This window comes from Balearica regulorum, chromosome 7 (genome assembly GCF_011004875.1).
Source record: "Balearica regulorum gibbericeps isolate bBalReg1 chromosome 7, bBalReg1.pri, whole genome shotgun sequence".
Lineage (NCBI taxonomy): Eukaryota > Metazoa > Chordata > Aves > Gruiformes > Gruidae > Balearica > Balearica regulorum.
Window position 1 is genome coordinate 10,496,244 of NC_046190.1, and position 19,065 is coordinate 10,515,308.

Consider the following 19,065-nt stretch of genomic DNA (forward strand, 5'->3'; position numbering starts at 1 on the left):
AAGAAATGCATGGGAACACATGAAAAAATAGGCACAGCTTTTTGCATGTCACTGATACACCATGTTGTGGTACTCCCTAAGCTTAGAATGGATTTCTCTAAGATGGGACCGCACCGAATAACTTATTGAATCATGGTTTCTCCTCCTCTTTTGCAGAAAGCCTCTCTCTTCTTCTGTGGTCTGTTTCAGTAAGAAAGCAACCTCTCTTAGGAGAGCCTGTCTTGCTTGTTCTCCCCTGCCCAAGCTCTCTGCACATTCTCCAAAACTTTATATTTTAAAGGATTGTGCTGAAACAATTGGCCTTTTGTTCTCTCTCCGGTAACGTTTTATTGTTGCAGACCCCAAGCCTGTGTCAAGAAGCCAGAATGAATGGGATTTCAAAAGCTACTCCCATCCTATTGTGCCATAAAGCATCTTTTGAAAAGGAGCAAGCCTGTCACTCACTCTGTACCGTTAGCACCTTCTCCCTTCCCAGGGAATCTCAGTTCAAAATGGAGATAATACAACACTAAGGTAAATTAGCCCAATATTCAAAATGGGGATTGCAGTCTGGGGTAGAAACACAGTGTACTTATGATTTCAAGGGGAATTTGTAGATTTTACAGAGCTCTCTGATATAATCCAGCATCACTGTATACATGTGTGTATTGTTGTTACTTCAGCATAGTTTGATAGATATGACAGACTTTTGATTAAAAAAATAAATTATTTTTTTGAAAAAACTCTCCTGTAAGACTTTCCTCAGATAGTCCCAATATAAAAATTTCTGTCTCTTTCTCTGTCACATAGTTCCTTCTTTTTTCTCCTCACCTCATAAAAAGTAGATCATCCTCTAAAAAGCCAAGTGAAATTTTAAAGCAATATTTTTTGTAGAGTCAAGTAATGTTTGGCTCTGTTCCCACTCTTACGCAGGAAATCTAGATAACATCTAAATGGCAACAACATTGTCTTAGAAGAGAAGGTACTGTGTAGATCTAATGTCTTCTCTCCTAAATGAAGTAATTGGTTCAATTGTAAATGACCAAAAGCTCTATTCTACCAAGTTTCCCAATAAACTAAGATAAGGAAAAGCTACTGGAGACTACCTCCATGTGAGGCCCTAACTCATAGGCACTTATCTTATGGTCCAGCCAAAGCTTTTTTTGGTCAACCTTCTGAGTGGCCAGCAAAACCAAAGGTCACCATGGGGATGTGGATGGACAGAGAGTGCTGACACATGTGACAGCAGATGACATTGGACTGAGTGAAGCTGTATCCTGCTGAGCTCCTGGAGGTCATCACCTTCACTGGAGAGGTGGCTGACTGGGAAATGAATCTACTTGTGAACAGCTGCAGTTTACAGCCCAGTATTATACTGTAAATTAAACCAACGTCAGGCTACATTAATATAGCAGATTATAAACAGTGGTGGAGGAACAAATGCACACCCCATTCAGCTATCTCCATGGTGGTTGTACTGATTTCCCAAAGAAAGGCAGTATGTACAGCCACGAGTAGAAACTGCTTCAGCCATGCTAGCTTAATTCACTGTTGAACGTGTCTGTAAACCCCAGACATAATGCATGAATAAACCTGGTTTCCTTTGTGAATTGAGCTGGGACACAGAGGAAAAAAATAATTAGAAGTCAAAATGGGGACATATTACAATCACATCAAGTTTTAAAATATGAAACGAATGAACAAGCACTCATCCCAAAGCCTACAAACGTTGCATTGTAACTGTCTTCACTGCTTCAACAGAGGTGATCCAGACATAGAAATTACCAGTGGGGTGAGCAGGGATCCAGCCCAGAGACCAGCTTGAAGCTTCGAGGGATAACCTGCCTCCTGCTTTTCAAAGCCAGGCCTAGTGACAATTTGAGGACATGGGCTGAACAGGGTAAAACAGACACACTGATTTGTGTAACAGGCTTGGAGCAGGGGGGAGGTGAGGGGCAGGAATGATGTTTGGCATCCTAAAGATAACTAAGTCTAGACCCCTGGAAAACACACAGCATCTACACATGTGACATATAGGAATTTAAGATTGAGAATTGCAGCTTTGGCAGAAGAGGTGGAAAGTAGTCCCTGCCCAGCCTCTCCTTAACCTGGCTCCCATGCTTAGCTCAGATTTATGAAACCCATGCTTGGAAGCAGGTCCCTAAAAGATAGGGGTGGCAAATCTCCTTTGCCAGGGCTTAAGTGTCCACCATTAACGAAGGGTGAATGGTATTGCCAGATAAAACCTTTTGCAAGCAGAATGCCAGTAAAGCACACAAACATGCTGACATATATAAAATATTTTCCTAGTGGTAAATTTCATGGACTCCAACCTTACAAAATTTTTGAATTTACGGAAGCTTTGCCAATGGTGAAGTGTCATTAGAAGCGTTATATAATTAGGACTAAACACAAGAAAAAAATAAATAAAGACTTAAAGTTGAAACTATCCATGAAATCACAAGTGCTTACTTTACTTAGATTGTAGAACTGTATTTGCAATGATGCCAGAACAATATAGCTAGACATGTTCAAAGAGTAAAGAACAAATAATAACTAGTTAAATGCTATGCAACAGCCTAAAAATACTATCATTAAGTTAAGAAAACAGGTTCTCCTAGAACATTAAAACAACCCATTAAATGAAAAAACTAATAATTGGTAATACCGAGTTGTGACACTTCATAACCTGTGCAGGAAAGCAGCAAATGAGACATAGGGAAAAATCACTGGAAGCAGAATTTAATTTATACTGTAATATTACCATAGTCAACTACAGTCTAGAAACTCACAGAAAGATAGATAATGATGGTAAGGGTCTTAAAACCATGAAGGGAAGGAAGTCCTGAACCGTGACCGAAACTTATGTTCTCAAACTACCCGACTGGGTTATGGTACCACAGAACAACGTTCCCTAAGAACTTTATCACATCAACACACAACCTCACGAACCTAAACTCAGTGCTTCTTCTTTAACCTTAGTGCTCTTGCATGGTTAGACATTCCCAGCCACCGGGAAAAAGAGAGAGGAAGGGTGGGGGAATCCAAACACGAGCCCTACTCTTTGCTACTGCTGTTTTTCCTACAGTTAGTTCCCCTGATTTCACTGCCACTGAGCTTGTGTAAAATTGAGAACAAGCCCACTTGATCACATAAATTATTAAATTCTGAATATGAATATATGCTTTAGTGAGGGACAAGGTGGAAAGAGCATAGGCCAAATCCAGCTTGGGTGGAACTGCTAAGAGACCAGTGGTTTAAGGACCACCTTCAGCTTTTGATGGCCAGAGTCCCCTGCTAGTATTTGCAGCACTTCGGAAAAGGACAAACAGAACAAGGCGGTAGAGTTTACATGGAACCTTTCAAGTTTGCTCCACTCAGAAGAAATGAGAGCAGGACAGGTACTCCAGGCTAAGGGTTCTGCAGTTTTTGCAGCCACAGAACAGCACTGTAGCTTTTTCTCTCTCCCTGGGACTCTACATACAACTTGAAGCTGGTCAGATTGAAGGACTCTGATCAGCTGCATTCACAAATTGTAGAGTGCTTAATGCTTAGAACCTTTTTCTGGCATTGCTATGCTGGCTAGGAACAAGAAAGACAAAACCAAACCCTGCCAACATTATTTTTCCAGCAAAACTTCCAGAGTTAATGTAGCAGTAGTGACGGAAACATGCTATTGTTGACTCAGCTAACGTCCTTCAAAGAAGCAGTGTAGCTATGCCAGGGATAACAGACCACTGGCACCAGTACCAAGTTTGGCACTGACCTTGATTGGGGCTGGTGCCAACTACGATGAGTTACAACACCTTCTCAAATAAAATATGGCAACTGATTCACCAAAGGTTCCCTGTGAGTGAGATATACTAGTAGGAAAAACTCCCCAGGCAAGTGTGCAAAATGTTACCTATAGGGTTCCTCAACGAAATGACACTACCAAAATGGCTGCTGGAACGGAGAGACAGCATTGTTGAACCTAGACTGGAATGGGGGTGACACAGCTTAAGAAATAGGCTGTTGAGTAAGCAAGGAGAAATCTCAGCTTGACAACAAGGTAATCTGAAATGATTGCAGGCTCTCTCTTTGTATCTAGATCTGCATGTCAAAGCCACGGTGGCTTTGACAATGACCATCAATTTACAGGCCTGCTACAGTATTTGTGTCATCATCTTCCATTGAGACACTGAATTAATTCATATTTATTTTTTCAATGACTCAGGGCAGCATGTTACTCAGGCAGTAAAAATGCTTGAATTAGCACAGGGTTGTGCCATCAACAGCTCTTAAGCTAATATTCACAGAATCATAGAATAGTTTGGGTTGGAATGGACCTTTAAATGTCATCTAGTCCAAGCCCTCTGCAATGAGCAGGGACATCTTCAACTAGATCAGGTTGCTCAGAGCCCCATCCAGCCTGACCTTGAATGTTTGTTTCCAGGGATGGGGCATCTACATCTCTGGGCAATCTATGGCAGTGCTTACAACCCTCATATCTAGTATGGATCTCCCCTCCTTCAGTTGAAAACCATTACGCCTTGTCCTATCCCTCCATACCCTTGTTAACAGTCCCTCCCCAGCTTTCTTGTGGGCTGCTTTAGGTACTGGAAGGCTGCTATGAGGTCTCCCCGGAACCTTTTCTTCTCCAGGCTGAACAACGCCAAATCTCTCAGCCTGTATTCATAGGAGAGGTGCTTCAGCCCTCTGATCATCTTTACTGGGACAAAACTAAAATCCCATTAAAAGGAGAGCATGTTCAGCACTGAGCATTAGAGAAGAGTATTTACATACTAAATCTTATTAATAAACACTCCAGTATAGTGAGAAAACAAATAGATATTAGCCTGAAATATTTAACTACTGAGTCTAATACTGCTGAGCTGGCATTAGCTGTCATAATTGATGGGAATTGTTTACACAGACTCCATTCCTTCGGTTACACAAACAGATCCCATGTAAACACCAGACTGAACACATTGGTGCGTGGCCCTATGCCAGGCTGAGTGGAAATGCAAGACAGTTCCAGTCTCAATGACAGCATCACCCTATGGACAGGGCTCACAAAGCAGGGATGAGGCAACCTACACCAAAATTCCTCACTCAGGACATACATGTGACAGTAGGCAAGTCGCTTTCACTCAGAAAGATTTTTTTTTGCTCCTGTAAAGTCTATTTTTCTCCCACAGCTCCTTAAGAATTATGGCGGAAAGTGAAAAGTTGAGTGTTCTTAATTACTCCTATGGAAAAATCCTATAGGATTCAGTAACTGGGGTGGGGATGGGTTGGATTGTTACCTAGGATGACAGAAAATACTTCTGCAATGGAAAAACTTAGAGGATGATTCAAAAGCCTTATGGAAAGAATACTCGTTTTCACTAAATTTGAAGAGAGTTGTGAGAAAAAGCTTCAGAGCCCTGCTGACTCTAGATTTCCTTACTGAAATTCACTATTTTTAGAGGAGAAGAACGTTTCTCCCGGTATTGTCATCTAGAAGCTATATTTTTCTCATGTCCCATTAAATACCTTTTTATAATCTCCATGTTCTTTTTTAATATTAATGTAATATACATCTCCAGTTATTTTATAAACTTTGCCAGCATATGACATGATGCTAATGTTCATAAAACTAAAGCTGACTTCATTATATTTTACTTCAGGATAGTTGTCAGGGGAACACTGTCTGATTCAGAAGAAAGAGAACATGTTTTCTTTGTGCATTAGAATGTTATCAACTTCTGATACCTAAATAAACTTTACTAGGATGAAAAAGTTTACTATACACTCATAAAATGGACCCATTGCTGGAGCTCCTAATGTTTGTTTGACATTTTACAGCTGATGGGCAAGGATACTAAAAGGCAATTATGCGGTTGAAATGGAGTTTCATAGTTTACAGACAAATTTAAGATAAACAGTCAAAGCAGACTCTGGATTTTGTACATGAAAATGCACCAGCTACCCATTTGAGCCACATCCTTATAAAATCTATCCAGGGTAACATCACCACATTTAAATGATATTAATACTATTAATTTGTTAATTTAGCTAAATTTTTAATAAGAATGGGTCCAACAAATTTGATCTGCTGTTTGCCAAAGCCGCAGAGCTCATTAATAGTGCTAGCAAACAATTATCATAGCGTGGTGAAAGTCAGCCTATCAAGTGGAAATGCAAAAGCGTGATAGGGAGACAGGAAGAGTCACAAGGGCTGCGTATTTCTCAAGGATGAGTTTTCACAATGCTGGTCTACAGTCTACATCAAAGTTAACAGAACAAACTTCATTTGATAATTTATAAAAAGTCTAGTTGAGAATCCGGAGAATTTTAAGCCTCCTGAAAGCGAAGGCCAGTGAAGCTCTGTCAATTCTTCTCAGTCAGACCTGTAATATTCAGCTTGAGCTTCTAAGTCCATGAGTTCTTTAAAGCAAAGCCACTATGCTAGGTGTTCCTACAAAGAAACTCAGCTGAGAACAGACAACTCTATTCATGGACTACAGCATGTCTGAAGAGAGGCTGTAAGCACTACAAGTGAATATGTTAACCACCATCTCACTGGCCTCCATCATCCTTTCCCTATCATCCCCACTTTAAAGAGCCTTTTCATAATTTAGTGTCTGGAAGGCAAAATATTTAATGCTAATGTATTCAGGAATAGTATGCAAGGGGTTCCTAAGTTCAACAATCCATTTCTTGCCTTATCTGACAAAAGCATTTTGACTGTTTAATAATAACAAAAAAAATCCACATTTTAAATCCCTGGGAGAAAATATTTGCTTTAATTAGGAAGCTGTTGATTAATTTAACCCTGTGTAAGCACCATATTTAGCTATCATTAAACTGAAAAATACCTAAGAGTAATTAACATGGCATCTTTTAAGAACTTCATTCCAAAAGCTTTTAAGAACTTGTGTTTGTTGTGTTCTGTCACGATAACAGAAATGCATACTTTCTCCACCAAACAACTGGAATATCAGAGCAGTTACACCTTGCACGAGAAAGGTGTTCCTACCTCCTTCCTGGGATGCATCAAAATGTGCTTGAATTACTCTTTAGAGAACCTGATGTGAATGAACACCCTACAGAGCAGCTCCTGAGGTTCTGTCACAAACCTATTACGTCTCCTGAGGATTTGAGACACCCATTGCACCTTGGCTTGTCTGTTTATAAAATTGGCAGGGCATTTTTAATTGTGTTCTCACCTCATGCACTTGTCAGTTTATTTTGGGGAATAAAATTTGTTTCGAACCTTGAATTGCACAGAATACAATGCAAACTCTCTTAGAGGGTTAGCTGCTTAGCTGTTAAACAAAGAATCCTCTAGTTTCTCAGAGTACTTCATGATGTGCGATAGCTAAGAAATATATACATCAATAAAACTTTTAAATTGTCATTATATTAGTGACTATATCTCTTGAGGACAGAATTATGAAAAGCACCGTTGTTTTCATATGTACAAGAAGTTGTATTTCAGCTGGCTGCTAAATATAACTAACTAAAACCAAGGCCCATCACTTTTACCCTGAATATTTCCTTACTTCCCAAGGAGTCAATTAAGCCAATGGAACCATTCACAGAACAAGGATATTGGAATTCAGCCTCTAAATCAGTCTGCTAACTGGTTAAATTGTGCTTACTTAGGAAATGGTTAGAAAGCAATTCCAAGTTATAGCATAAATAGAGCAAAAGCTCCACAGCCAGACAAAAATCTTGGACTGCTCCAGCAGTTAGGGGAAGTTAAGTCCCAGTTTCGCTCTAGTTTTTAAGGAGAGCTTTGGGCTATGTTATAGCTGCATTATATACAAAATGGAGTGCTTCCCGCTATCTTTCCCCAAAACAAAGCTGGATTAGTCATAGTACAAATTCTTCATTTAACAAGATCTTTAATCTTGCAGAAGTAAAAAGCACAGCACCTTCAGCTTCTAATTTATTATTTACTTGTCACTTAAATGGAGGCCAAATTTCCTTTGAAGGACAAAAGTTGGATACGCTTTTAACTTGCAAATAATAAAGACATTTCTTGTACTTATTTAGAATGCAACCTAGCAGAAAAGGTCTTTGAGAGCAGAGCAGTTCTGGAAACAGCTTGGCACTAGCCTAGTAGTAAGAAAAGGTGAGAGGAACGTGAACCAAACTACAGGTGCTAGGAGAAAAAACACTTAATGCTATACATGTTAAATGGGTCCGCAAAGGCCTTTGAGAACCACGTACTACAGAATTAAGGGGCCTCAAAGCTTCCCATTGAGAGATATCAAATTTCACTACTGTAAGACCTTGCCATTACATAACATAACCAGACCCCAATATCACTTCACAGTGCATCCTGACGCTGATTGCATGTCATGCTCTAGACTTTACTAGAGAAACAATGGCGTTTGAAACCAATACTCATGGGCAGCCTTACGCTTTTTAGCTATCATAAGCTACAAGACCTTAAGTGGTTCTACAGTTTCCTCTCCAGGGCAATAACATAACATTCCCCAAAGGCTTCTGGCATTGCATGGGAAAGAGTGCGAGAGCCTGTTTGGCCAGCGTTCAGCACTGCAAGAATGACAGCAGGGCAGGCACGGATCCTGGTACAGGAGGCACCTGGTGAGGTGCAGAACCCACCTGGGAACAAAGTAGTTAATTAACTCCCTACAAAAATCCAGAGGTACAGAAAGATTCTAAGTAGTTTCACAGGATGTAAAAGCTTTCAGAGAGAAAAAAAAAAAGAGAGCTGTGACAAGGAAGTACAAGTACACACTGCTCTGTGTGACTAGAAGTATATCCATCTGTTTAGGGGAAGTCTCAAAAACAACAAACTGCTTCGAAAAGTTGCACCATTTAGAACCTAGAGATCACTGCCCAGTCTCAAAACATCTCATGGACAATAAGCATCTATCATCAAACTGTCAGTTCAAAACACTGTGGATTATGTGGTTGTGGGTCACCAGCTGTCCACAAGAACAGCTGGGGAACTTGGATTAAGTTTCCTTCACTGTATTAAAATACTGCAGTAACAGGCTAGTTTTCTCTGCAGGTGTGATACAGAAGAATACAAAGCCACGTTCTTCAAAGTTACCTCTAGCCTTGTGTGAAGAATAGTTGTGCTGTATCAGAAGCACATCAGACACCTTTCTGGAGTTACTATTCAATCTAATGATCCCTTGAGACACCACGTTATGCCATCCATAGACTGGCAGACAGTAAAAGGGAAGGAAGGAAGGATACCTAGCAGAGGGACTCAAGGATGATGGTCTGCACAAAGGCCAACAATATAGAAGCCTTACCAGGGAATAAAATATTTTCCCATGTTCCTTCTATCCCTCTTTGTCATTAGCCCTTTCCATGGGTAGCTTATCATTGAGCCTTTTTACGTAAGTACAATTACGAAGTTAAATCAAAACAGAATGGTAATGGAAATCTGTGGAATCATTCTAAATGCAGTATGACAGCTTACATTTTATGACATAAACTAATTAAAACATGCTTATTTTGTTTCTAGAACACCAGCATTTGAACTCAATGAAATAAAATATTTCATGGATGTCAACAGGGAGAAAATGGGAAACAATCTATCATATCACCAACCTAGAGAAACATCATGTGTATCCACCACCACAGACAAAAGCAGGCATACACACAGCTGGGCAGGGTGCAAAGCTACAATTTCATTCACTCATGAGAAACCTATACAGTCAGCAGTTGATGGTCTGAGAAAAGTGTGAAAAGCCAGAAACTAAGATACGTTGCATTTTCACAGGAAAGCTAAAACTGCCCCAGTCATTTGACATCCTTCAAGAAAAGCCCATCAAAACTGAACAGGCCATTCTAAAGCTTCCAATTCATTTACGACCCTAGGATGCAATCTCTCCTTGAGTCTTGGTTCTGCACATTAGATCTCAGCAAAGAGTTTCCCAAGAGAACATCACTTCAAGCATCCAAAACAAGCCCTTTTCATATGTGACAAGATAAAAGCATGAAAGATGTGAAAAAAAAAATTAACATTTTTAATTAGTCCTGTTTTTCAAAAACCTGATTTGTATCGTGTATCATATATAGGCAAGAATTTGTTGGCCACAGATGTTGCTCCAAAATTGGAAGCAGAAGTTCTTTTCGTTAGGGATTTTTAATAAGGAAGAGGAAGACTCATATCTAAAACAGCATAAGATAACAAAATTTTATAAAAGTGTATATTTAATAAATTATATACATATAGCCTTATTACCAGGCAAAGTAGTAATTTTTTGTTGTTTCATAATGCCATAACCATTTGATAAAGATACCAATTTTGTACACAATCTATTTCAGTTTCTCCATATGTTTAAATGTAAGGCAAAAGGTCAAAACACAACCTTAAATATTTAAACTGGTCAATGACAGTCATACTGTCAATGAATTAGCTCAAGTTTACTGTTAAATATGGATAGCCTTTGAGGTAACCTCAAGTACATGTCATGGCTTTCTAATGAGTTATTAAGTTATTAAGCTATGAAATATTTCTGAATTTTAAGCAAGACTAAGGAGTAGAACCCAAGTAAGACAAATTAAAAGGATAATAATTATGCAACATCTTGAGATGTACCAGACAGTCACACTATGCATATATCAAAAAATACATTAATAAACCGAACATATTAATAAAAAGCTAAGACTGGCCCTTCAAGACCTCAACACTAATTGGAAAGGATTTAGACAGCAGATCTTGAATAACTTCCATTAACAGTTTTGGTAAGTCACTTTTCAACTATCTAAAAACTCGAATAACTTATTCTTAAACTATACAGTTCATCTACTGTATTATCATTTGTGAAAGATCAGTGAAACATCATTAGACAGTTTGAGTAATGAAGCAATTGTCTAATTGCCCCAACTTGAATCTTATTTCTGATGAACTCAAATGATTAACCATGAACTGGTTTCTAGATTTTAAGCACCACAGTTCAATTAAAAGCCAATGATTATCATCATCCCTCAGATAATTCACTTTGAACTCTGAAGAATTCTTTCAAAAAAGGTGACACTCAAGCAGATTTTATTTTTAACGAAGAGGCAAGCTTCAGAGCCAAGAGGTAGCTGTTACGCCACCGTACCTAGAAGGGTAGGAAGCCCACACAACCCTTCAGTAACTTTGTGATCTGCTGTGGTACCATCCTGCAGAACAAAGAGAGATTATTGCAGCAGGAACAACTACCAGACCTCCCGTTTGCCAGCTGACAAGTTGCTCCTGGGTCTTTCAAGTAACAGTCACTTATCCAAAGTCTTTTTACAAAAGTGTGAGCACATACAGGCACATCCAGAGCCCACGCCAGACAGCCATTAACAAGAGAACTTTGTGCGGGCAAAATTCCTGCTGAGCTGGGAGACAGACTACTGACCCACACCCTGACAGTAATGCCCAGGGATGTCTCATCTCGGGGTTTACTCAAACAACTACATGAGGATCAGGCCCAAGCCACCATAACAGTTACCTTGAAGCCTATGACATCTACTCTTTTAATGGGTCCCAAGTCTAGATGTATTTCTGTGATTCCCTGATATTTGCGCTCTCTGGGATTTTCATCTACTGCCAGATTGAAGGTAGAGAATCTCTTTCTGAGGCTTCTGCTCAGTTTTATTTTCTGCTCCTCTCCTCAGAGCAGAGCACACAACATTTTAGGCATCTACATGCCAACTACACAGACCAAGGCTGCAGTTCAGAAAGCAGCTTCCAGGGAGAGGAAAGAAGGACACTCCAGAGCAAACTTTACCAGGTTGTACCACTCACTGCGGGAGGGGGACCAGAAGACCCTAAATCTGCTGGCCTACACAAACATTTGGAACGGGTCTCTCATAGCTCTCCCGTTGGAATTGTTCAGATTTGAACAAAAAAGCCTATCTTGCACGTACCATGAGAGTAGCCACAAGACTGCAGTTTGTTGCTTTTACTTTCTGTGATGGCATAAACTGAGCACACTGAATTTGGGAACCCTTGGAGTGCAGCATTTTCCAGGACTTGGGAAACTCAGAGTCCAGACCCTGATCTGAATATGAAAAAGCAAGTACCGGAGTTGGATTTTCCATAGCTCATGGAAACGTCCTAAAGAGTGCATTATATGCTATTTGGAGGGGATGAGAGAAAGGAAGAAAGCACATACATCTTTCTGAAAATGCAAACTGTTTACCTCCAACAATTGTTTGGCAGACTGTATCAACAATAAACTGTAGTCGAAGGGTAAGTAACCAGTGGTCTTTTAAATCAATGATTTATGATAATCAAAACTACTCATTATATCTTTTTGTATTGCTTATAAGTGGAGTAGCCTTAACTGTACTCTGCAAAATATGATACCCTCAAATATGTTTTTGGAAATGAGTATCTACCAAGTTCAGCTGCTTGCTTGCATCTGTAGCTAACAGAACTTAACCCTCATGCAAAATATCCAGACCATGAGAGCAGAATAATACCCTTAGGAATGACACAGTTGGTAATATCTGACTAATGTCATTCTTCTGATAAACTTCAGAGTGCTTTTCTCAAAGCTGCAATGCCCTCTTCTTTATAAAATCTGTTAAGAAACAACAGTCTCAGAATGACTGTGGCTATTTGAGAACACACGTCATTTCAGAAGGCGCAGGTAAGGAGAACCACTGTCACAGGGATGGAGAGAGATAGGACACCATGTTTCCCAGGGTGCACTCGGTACAGAAAAAGTGCATGTCCAGGGGAGAGTTAGGGCAGAAGAGAGCAGCACCTTGTTGTGATGGTATTGCACTGGGTCAGGAGTTTTGCTGGGTGCACATTCAGACCTTTGTATTTGTTCATAAGCAACAGCCTTGTCATGCCAACAGCAGAAGTCCCCCTTGATTTGGTGAAATCTACATTAAGGCCCTGTACCACAGATTCAGCTCTTCCCTTTAAGCCTTCTGCAACACAAAGCATATTACAAATCTGCTACAGGAATCACTCCATCCAACATAGATATGCAGAAGTCTCAGGGGTGGAAAGTGGCAGCTGTTCAACATATTCACTCATAGAAACATTGCTCACCATCAGTATTTGTTTTGCTATTGTTGCACAGTTATGTTAGCGATGAAAATGTCTGAAATATTTGTTTGCTTTTCAGAAACAATCCTATAATGCATTTTTTGCTGCAAATAATGCTTTGCAAACTGCAGATTAATGAGTAAAACAAGTGGTTAAATATATCTTTTAAATATCATTCCTTTCTCTACTGATTTTATAGCTCAAGAGCCATGTGTCTCTCTTTAACGTGTGATTTGCAATGTAATACTCCATGAGCTTCCATATCTGTCTTGTATAATAGTTTCAAATAAAATTTGGCTCTCTGTATATCTTAACCTTGGGAACAGGACTCTTAAAATCCTAGAAGCCAAATACCAATATCCCTATAGGATTATCATGCACATCTGCATTTTTGGAAAGATGGTATTTTTAAGTGAAAGAGCTTTCAATTAAACGTTCTTCCAGGAACCATTGTTTTGCCCAGCTCTTTCTTGTTGCTGTCTTGGTAAGCGGCACACCATAGGGCAAACCTTTGCCATACTGCCATTTCATCTGGTAGGTGCCCTAAGATTGAATATTTGTAATAAGTTTTATTTTTGTTTAAATCTCTTTCAGATTTCTAGACTTGAGGTATAGCTGCCCTGAGAAAGTTTGTGTCATAGCAAGAGGACTGGAGGAACTCCCTTGTATCCCCAGAGGGGACTTGATCTTACCCGGTCATTTGCAGGCAGAAAGTTGCTAGCAACCCGCTCATAGGGTCAATGAAGCTGCAAATGCCAGAATTTAGTCAGTCTTTTACGTTTTTGCTTTCAGCCAAAGTACTTAAGGTAGCAGACACTGCAGATTCAGATGGAAGAGTGTTTCCATTTTAACCTCCTGTTTCTAGTGCATTACCCAAAGTTTCTTGAAAGTTGCACCTTTGAGAAGGAAATTTCTCATTTTTGGCTAGGTGATCTTCCGATTGCTTGGGGTTTTTTGTTTGTTTGGGGTGGTTTTATATTTGAACAAATACAGTTGAACAAGCAAAACGTTAAACATGAATATCTCCCTTAAAAATACTGTGATTTTTTTTTTTTTAGTTGATTTTTGAAGCTGAAATGGCAAAGGGGTTAATAGCTAAAATCCAGAACAAAAACTGAGAATTATTCCTAAGAATAAGGGGCTGGGCTTGTCTTTGAGAGAAAATATTCTGGTTTCAACAAGACACATGAGCCCAAGCAAACTAAGCACTGACCACATGCAGTAGATTTTTTTTGTTTGTGTTTTTGCTGAACTAAGAAAGGATGCACCCAAGGGAGAGATTAACAAAACTGAGGCTACTCAGTTCACAGTGTTTGTTGTCCAAGTCACAGAGAAAAAAAAATGCCAGAAAGTCCAAATATTTTAAAAACCTATTGATTTTAACATTTCATGCTTCATGAGCCTAGAAAAAGATAAGCTGTGAGACTGAAAGACCACAAATACTGAAAATACAGCTTCAGCAGGGGGGTTGGAACTAGATGATCTTTGAGGTCCCTTCCAACCCAAACCCTTCTATGATTCTATGAGGTGTGTGTCCCATTTATTGAACACCAACCTTCCCCAGCATTTTCTTTTTTATTTTTTCCTCTTTTTTAAGAAAACCTATGAAGAACATAAACTTAGAAAGGGAAACTTTAAAACTCAACATGCTTAGTTTTCTTATTCTACCAGACTCACATAAAATATCTTTTTTATTAGGTCTTAACCTAGTGTTTAGAGTTCCCACCCCCCAAGATCAAGATTACTGTCAGTGGCTTTGCAATGCCAGTAATTAGCACAATACATCATTGCTCTGCTCCAGTGAGATGTTATGCCAGTACATATTATCGAGTCCTACTTCGGACATAAAAAACAACACCAAAACCAAAAGCAACTGAAGGATGGGATTTTCAAAAGCATTCAACATTGGCTAAGTTTTACACTTAGTGAAATCAGAGGCATTTTAAAGCAAAAAGAAAAATAAAAACCCCAACCGTAACATTTTCTTGTACCATATTATAATGAGACAGTAGTAGTCTGAACAAATAGCATAACGATCGAATTTCCAATGTTGGTATATAAAAGTCAGTTGGTATGAAATACCACTGGAAGACAAGCAGAGTACTGATCGCTGAGGGCAGACTGCACAACATTTCCCAGCGTCACCTCCCTAACAGTATTTGGAACAGTATTGTTTTTGCTCTCTTAGTGCAAGGGCACTCTGGAGAGATTACACAATAGCTCAAATGTCCTTGTGACATGAAACTGGGAGCTGGAATGAGTATTTACCCCTTCTGACTTCATGTATGATGCAGCGTGCTTCAGTACTAGAAAAAAGGACTTCTTCCTCATCCTAAGGTGTGAGTAAAATAGAAGGAAAGTTCACACGGAAGGCCTGTGGTGTCACACATATGACTGTAGTCCCATGAGGTAATGACATTCTCCTCCAGAATCCCAATATATTCAAGACAGTAAAGAAAAAAAACCAAACAACAAAACCTGCCACAGAAATCTGTAAAACCTAGGTATGAAGACTATGGTACACTTGGAAGAACCATGTTTCACTATAAACAGTTGTGTAACGAATCAGAAAATATATCCAAAGATAATCTCATTCTTCAGCTTTTAGACAGTTGCAAAGCACACGGACCTTTTTACTTGAGTTGTAGCTAGGTAAAAGCCATTAAAAGAAGAATTGTAAAGAGATGTCTTGCATGCAAAATATGGGAGTCTACTGTAATTTCGTTTGCAATTCTCCTAAGTATGGGGAGTAAATGAAATGCAGATCTGTAAATTCAAGATCATTACAATGCTACAAAGTCTAAGGCACTCAAATCACCTTCATATGTTGCTGCTGTTAAAATTAACAATAACAGGAGTGCAGTTGCTAACGTCAGGATACCAGTCTGGTCTACGAAAAAGGTTTGCCACTACTACAGTATAACTATTTTGGCATGAGCTTCTACTGGAGTTGCAACTTACTAGCAGGAAAAAAGTGCTTTTGTTGTTAGAGCTTATACCCTCCCCAAGCAAAACAGAATATACTGGCCAAAGCCGTTTTTTTTTTCCCTGGTACAACCATGTCTATACTAGGGCTTTTGCCAATACACACATGCAGCCAAAAATCACACCTCCAACTGACATTACTATACTGGCAAGCGCTTCCAGCACTGGCCTTAAAGCAGTTATTTGTTCAATCATTGCTTTCCACAATCACCCCTCACCCTAAAAATACTGTATTTCTTCACAGGTAGAAAGCTGGAACAAAAATAGCAAAATCTATCACCTTAGGTCTTGCTCAGCTGTTTCTTATATTGGGCAAGAATTTTTCTTTGGCCTTCACAAAAGTTGAATTCCCCCCTTACAAAAACAGAATAAAACATTCTGGGGCGGGGGGCGGGGGGGGGGGGGGGGAGAGGGAAGGAGCATGAATCTTTAACCCCACAGTAGAACAAACAAACAAAAGTTCAGGTCGGCCCTTGCTCATCTTGCAACAAGGGCAGAGAAATAGAGAAAGAACAGAATTCTCTCAATACTAATGACTGCTGTTGCCATTCTCTACATACCAAAGTGAATACAGTCCGTCAGCTTTAAACGTGCTATTTCTGTTGACGCATCTGACTTCCAGCTAAAGCAGATTCTTTCATAAACAAAAAACCCAATTTTCACTCTCAAAGCTCACACAGAAAGTAGTATTTTCAAGGGGATATAATTAGTCCAAAACTGGAGGTGAGGGGACAGAGGAAGAGGAAAGGAATACTTTTTCACTTCCATGAGGAGGATTTTCATGTGACTTGTCTTGGTCCGAGATTACAAAAAAACCTATATGTTTCAAAGCACATTTGTTTTCAATAGTTGCAATATTTTTCAGGAAAAAAAATATTATCAAAACAATGGCTTTAAACATTGTATGGGAAAATGGAGCCCAAAGTGTTTCATTTTACTTCTAAAGCAGCAGTACAATATTTTCTTAATATCCTCCACCTCTCCAAGCCATTTCCTGTGGTTTGTCCTAAAATTTACCCTCATCAGCCTAAACAGTAGTGTCAACTATGCATGAAGAATCAACTTGCTTTTGGACTGAAAACAACTGTATCCTTTTAAAATGCCATGACTGCAGCATCACTAGAGGAGCCAAAACCTGTGTGGCTCTAGACACAGAACTTGCTTCTGCTGCTTCAGGTTGGTCTTTTTCCCAAGCTAAGTGTCCAATGAGTCATGTTGGGAAATACGGTATTATTTCTGCCTGTGCTGCTGCTGTTCTGCACACATTAAAATATTAAGTAGAGACTTGAAGATATACAGTGGATTTCACTTGATATTGAATTAAACAAAAATTTCCCTTGGAAACTGTCTAGCAGAGCCTGCAGAAATTAGTTGTAGCTGCACCTGGATGTGGAATACCGTGTTTTAGGGAAATTTCCATGTCATACGCTGGTTTAATGTGCTACTGGCACATGTAACCTACAAAACTCAGATGTGGATACAGATTCCAAGGTTTAGAAATATCTACATTTAGGGTTTTGGTTTGAGCTCCTCCCTAGTAAAAACCTCTTCACTTCTGAGCACATAATGATACTTTACAACTACAGAGCTCTGCCGTGACTCTTTACAGGTCAGAAAAACCTGGACCTTTCATTGTGCAAGCAACTGCTAAGATTACCAAAGGAAAGTGAGCCCCACAGCCAGCCCATCTGACGCAAGGAGAGTGACATCCGGACGTGTTTGGAGTATCAACACCTCCAATCCAGCTTCATGCTGCCAGGAGCTTTTTCCTGTTTGGATTCAAATGTAAAGACACCTGGGATCAAACACAAATGATCTCTTTCGATTTCATCCATGGTGACGTAAGGTAAGGACTGCTTGACAGCACCCAGAGGAGTCAGCGCACACAGCCTGCGGGTACTCAGGGCTACTCAAGTTCCCCTACGCTGTTTCTTCAGCCCTGGGTTTCTCTCAAGTACTTGCTGCCAGCTGCACGGAACTGCATACAGCAGAACAATATGCAATAAACAGACATCATTAGAGAAGTGTTATTTTTCTTATTAAAGAAAAGTTGAGAACTTTCACAATATCTTGAAACAGTGCTTAGAAATTACCTCTTTAGCTTGGCATCCGTTCCCTCCTTAGGAACAAAACAACCCCAGCAATTACAGGAAAAAGCCAAACTGACACAACTAAACCCCAAAAGCCTTTTATCTATTTACCTCACAAGGTTTTGTTTGAGTTTTTGTTTTTTGTTTTTTTTTTGTAAGCTACTTCTTAAAGGCCTGGAAAAAAGCATTAGGTGTTCTTTGCACGCTGAACATTTTTTGACCTTGTCCAACTTCTTCAACATATTTCTTACTAATGCTTGCTGTATTAATGGACTCAGCCCAAGAAGTAATAATATTAAGCTTTTTAATTGCTTTACACAATTAAATGTTAATGCTTCAATCATTAACAATAACGCTGAATACCATGCTTTGGAGCACAATGTAAGCAACGTATTAAAAACAAATGCTTCATCGGGTTCCTACCTTTTAGTTTTTATAAGTAGTTCAGAATAAGAAGCCTAAAATAAATAGCATTTATTGTCACTAGAGAAAGTGCTACAGTAAAGAGCAGCAAACAACTGGTAGCCACAATTATAACCTCCACCCCTATAGCCTTCACAGAGCCTTTGCTGTTGCTGTCTATGTAAGCATAGCAGAGCTGTCTGCTTCAGGGTGAGAGTTTTCTTGGAAATGTTTACTATAATGAGAGAATTTTCTGTTCTTTTTCTTTTAATCACAGCACTGTCCAGTTCCGAGACCTGAATTGATGCAAAAAAACAAAAAAAAAAACCAAACCAAAAAACCCACCCAGATGACATTTCAAGGAATTTAATAATCAGATGCCTCACTGCACTGCCTGGGAGTGTGTTTCATATTATATTAAAATTACTGGCACCCAGTCACGTTATGGCAAAGCTAGCTGACACCATGCTTGGTTACAGCTGTTGCCACAACAGTAGTAATTTGGCAAGTGATGTGAAAGAGGACAAAGTGCTATTGTGAGCTTACACCAAGCTTTTACACATTATGTCTCCGGTTCATAAAGAGGAAGGAAGAAAAGAAAGGCTGCCT

General features: G+C 39.4%; 1 protein-coding gene across 6 annotated transcripts in view; it reads right to left on the bottom strand.

The window, feature by feature from the left end:
* VTI1A (vesicle transport through interaction with t-SNAREs 1A) overlaps window positions 1-19,065 on the bottom strand; it is a 270,580-nt gene that overhangs the window by 65,425 nt on the left and 186,090 nt on the right. Inside the window, exon 9 of one of the 6 annotated variants that reach the window (XM_075757908.1) lies at window positions 12,822-12,858. The exons of the other annotated variants lie outside the window; for them this stretch is intronic. Coding sequence (XP_075614023.1) covers window positions 12,837-12,858 — 22 coding nt within the window. The 3' untranslated portion in view covers window positions 12,822-12,836. Of the gene's footprint in view, window positions 1-12,821; window positions 12,859-19,065 lie in introns of those variants that run through there. 6 annotated transcript variants of the gene reach the window in all.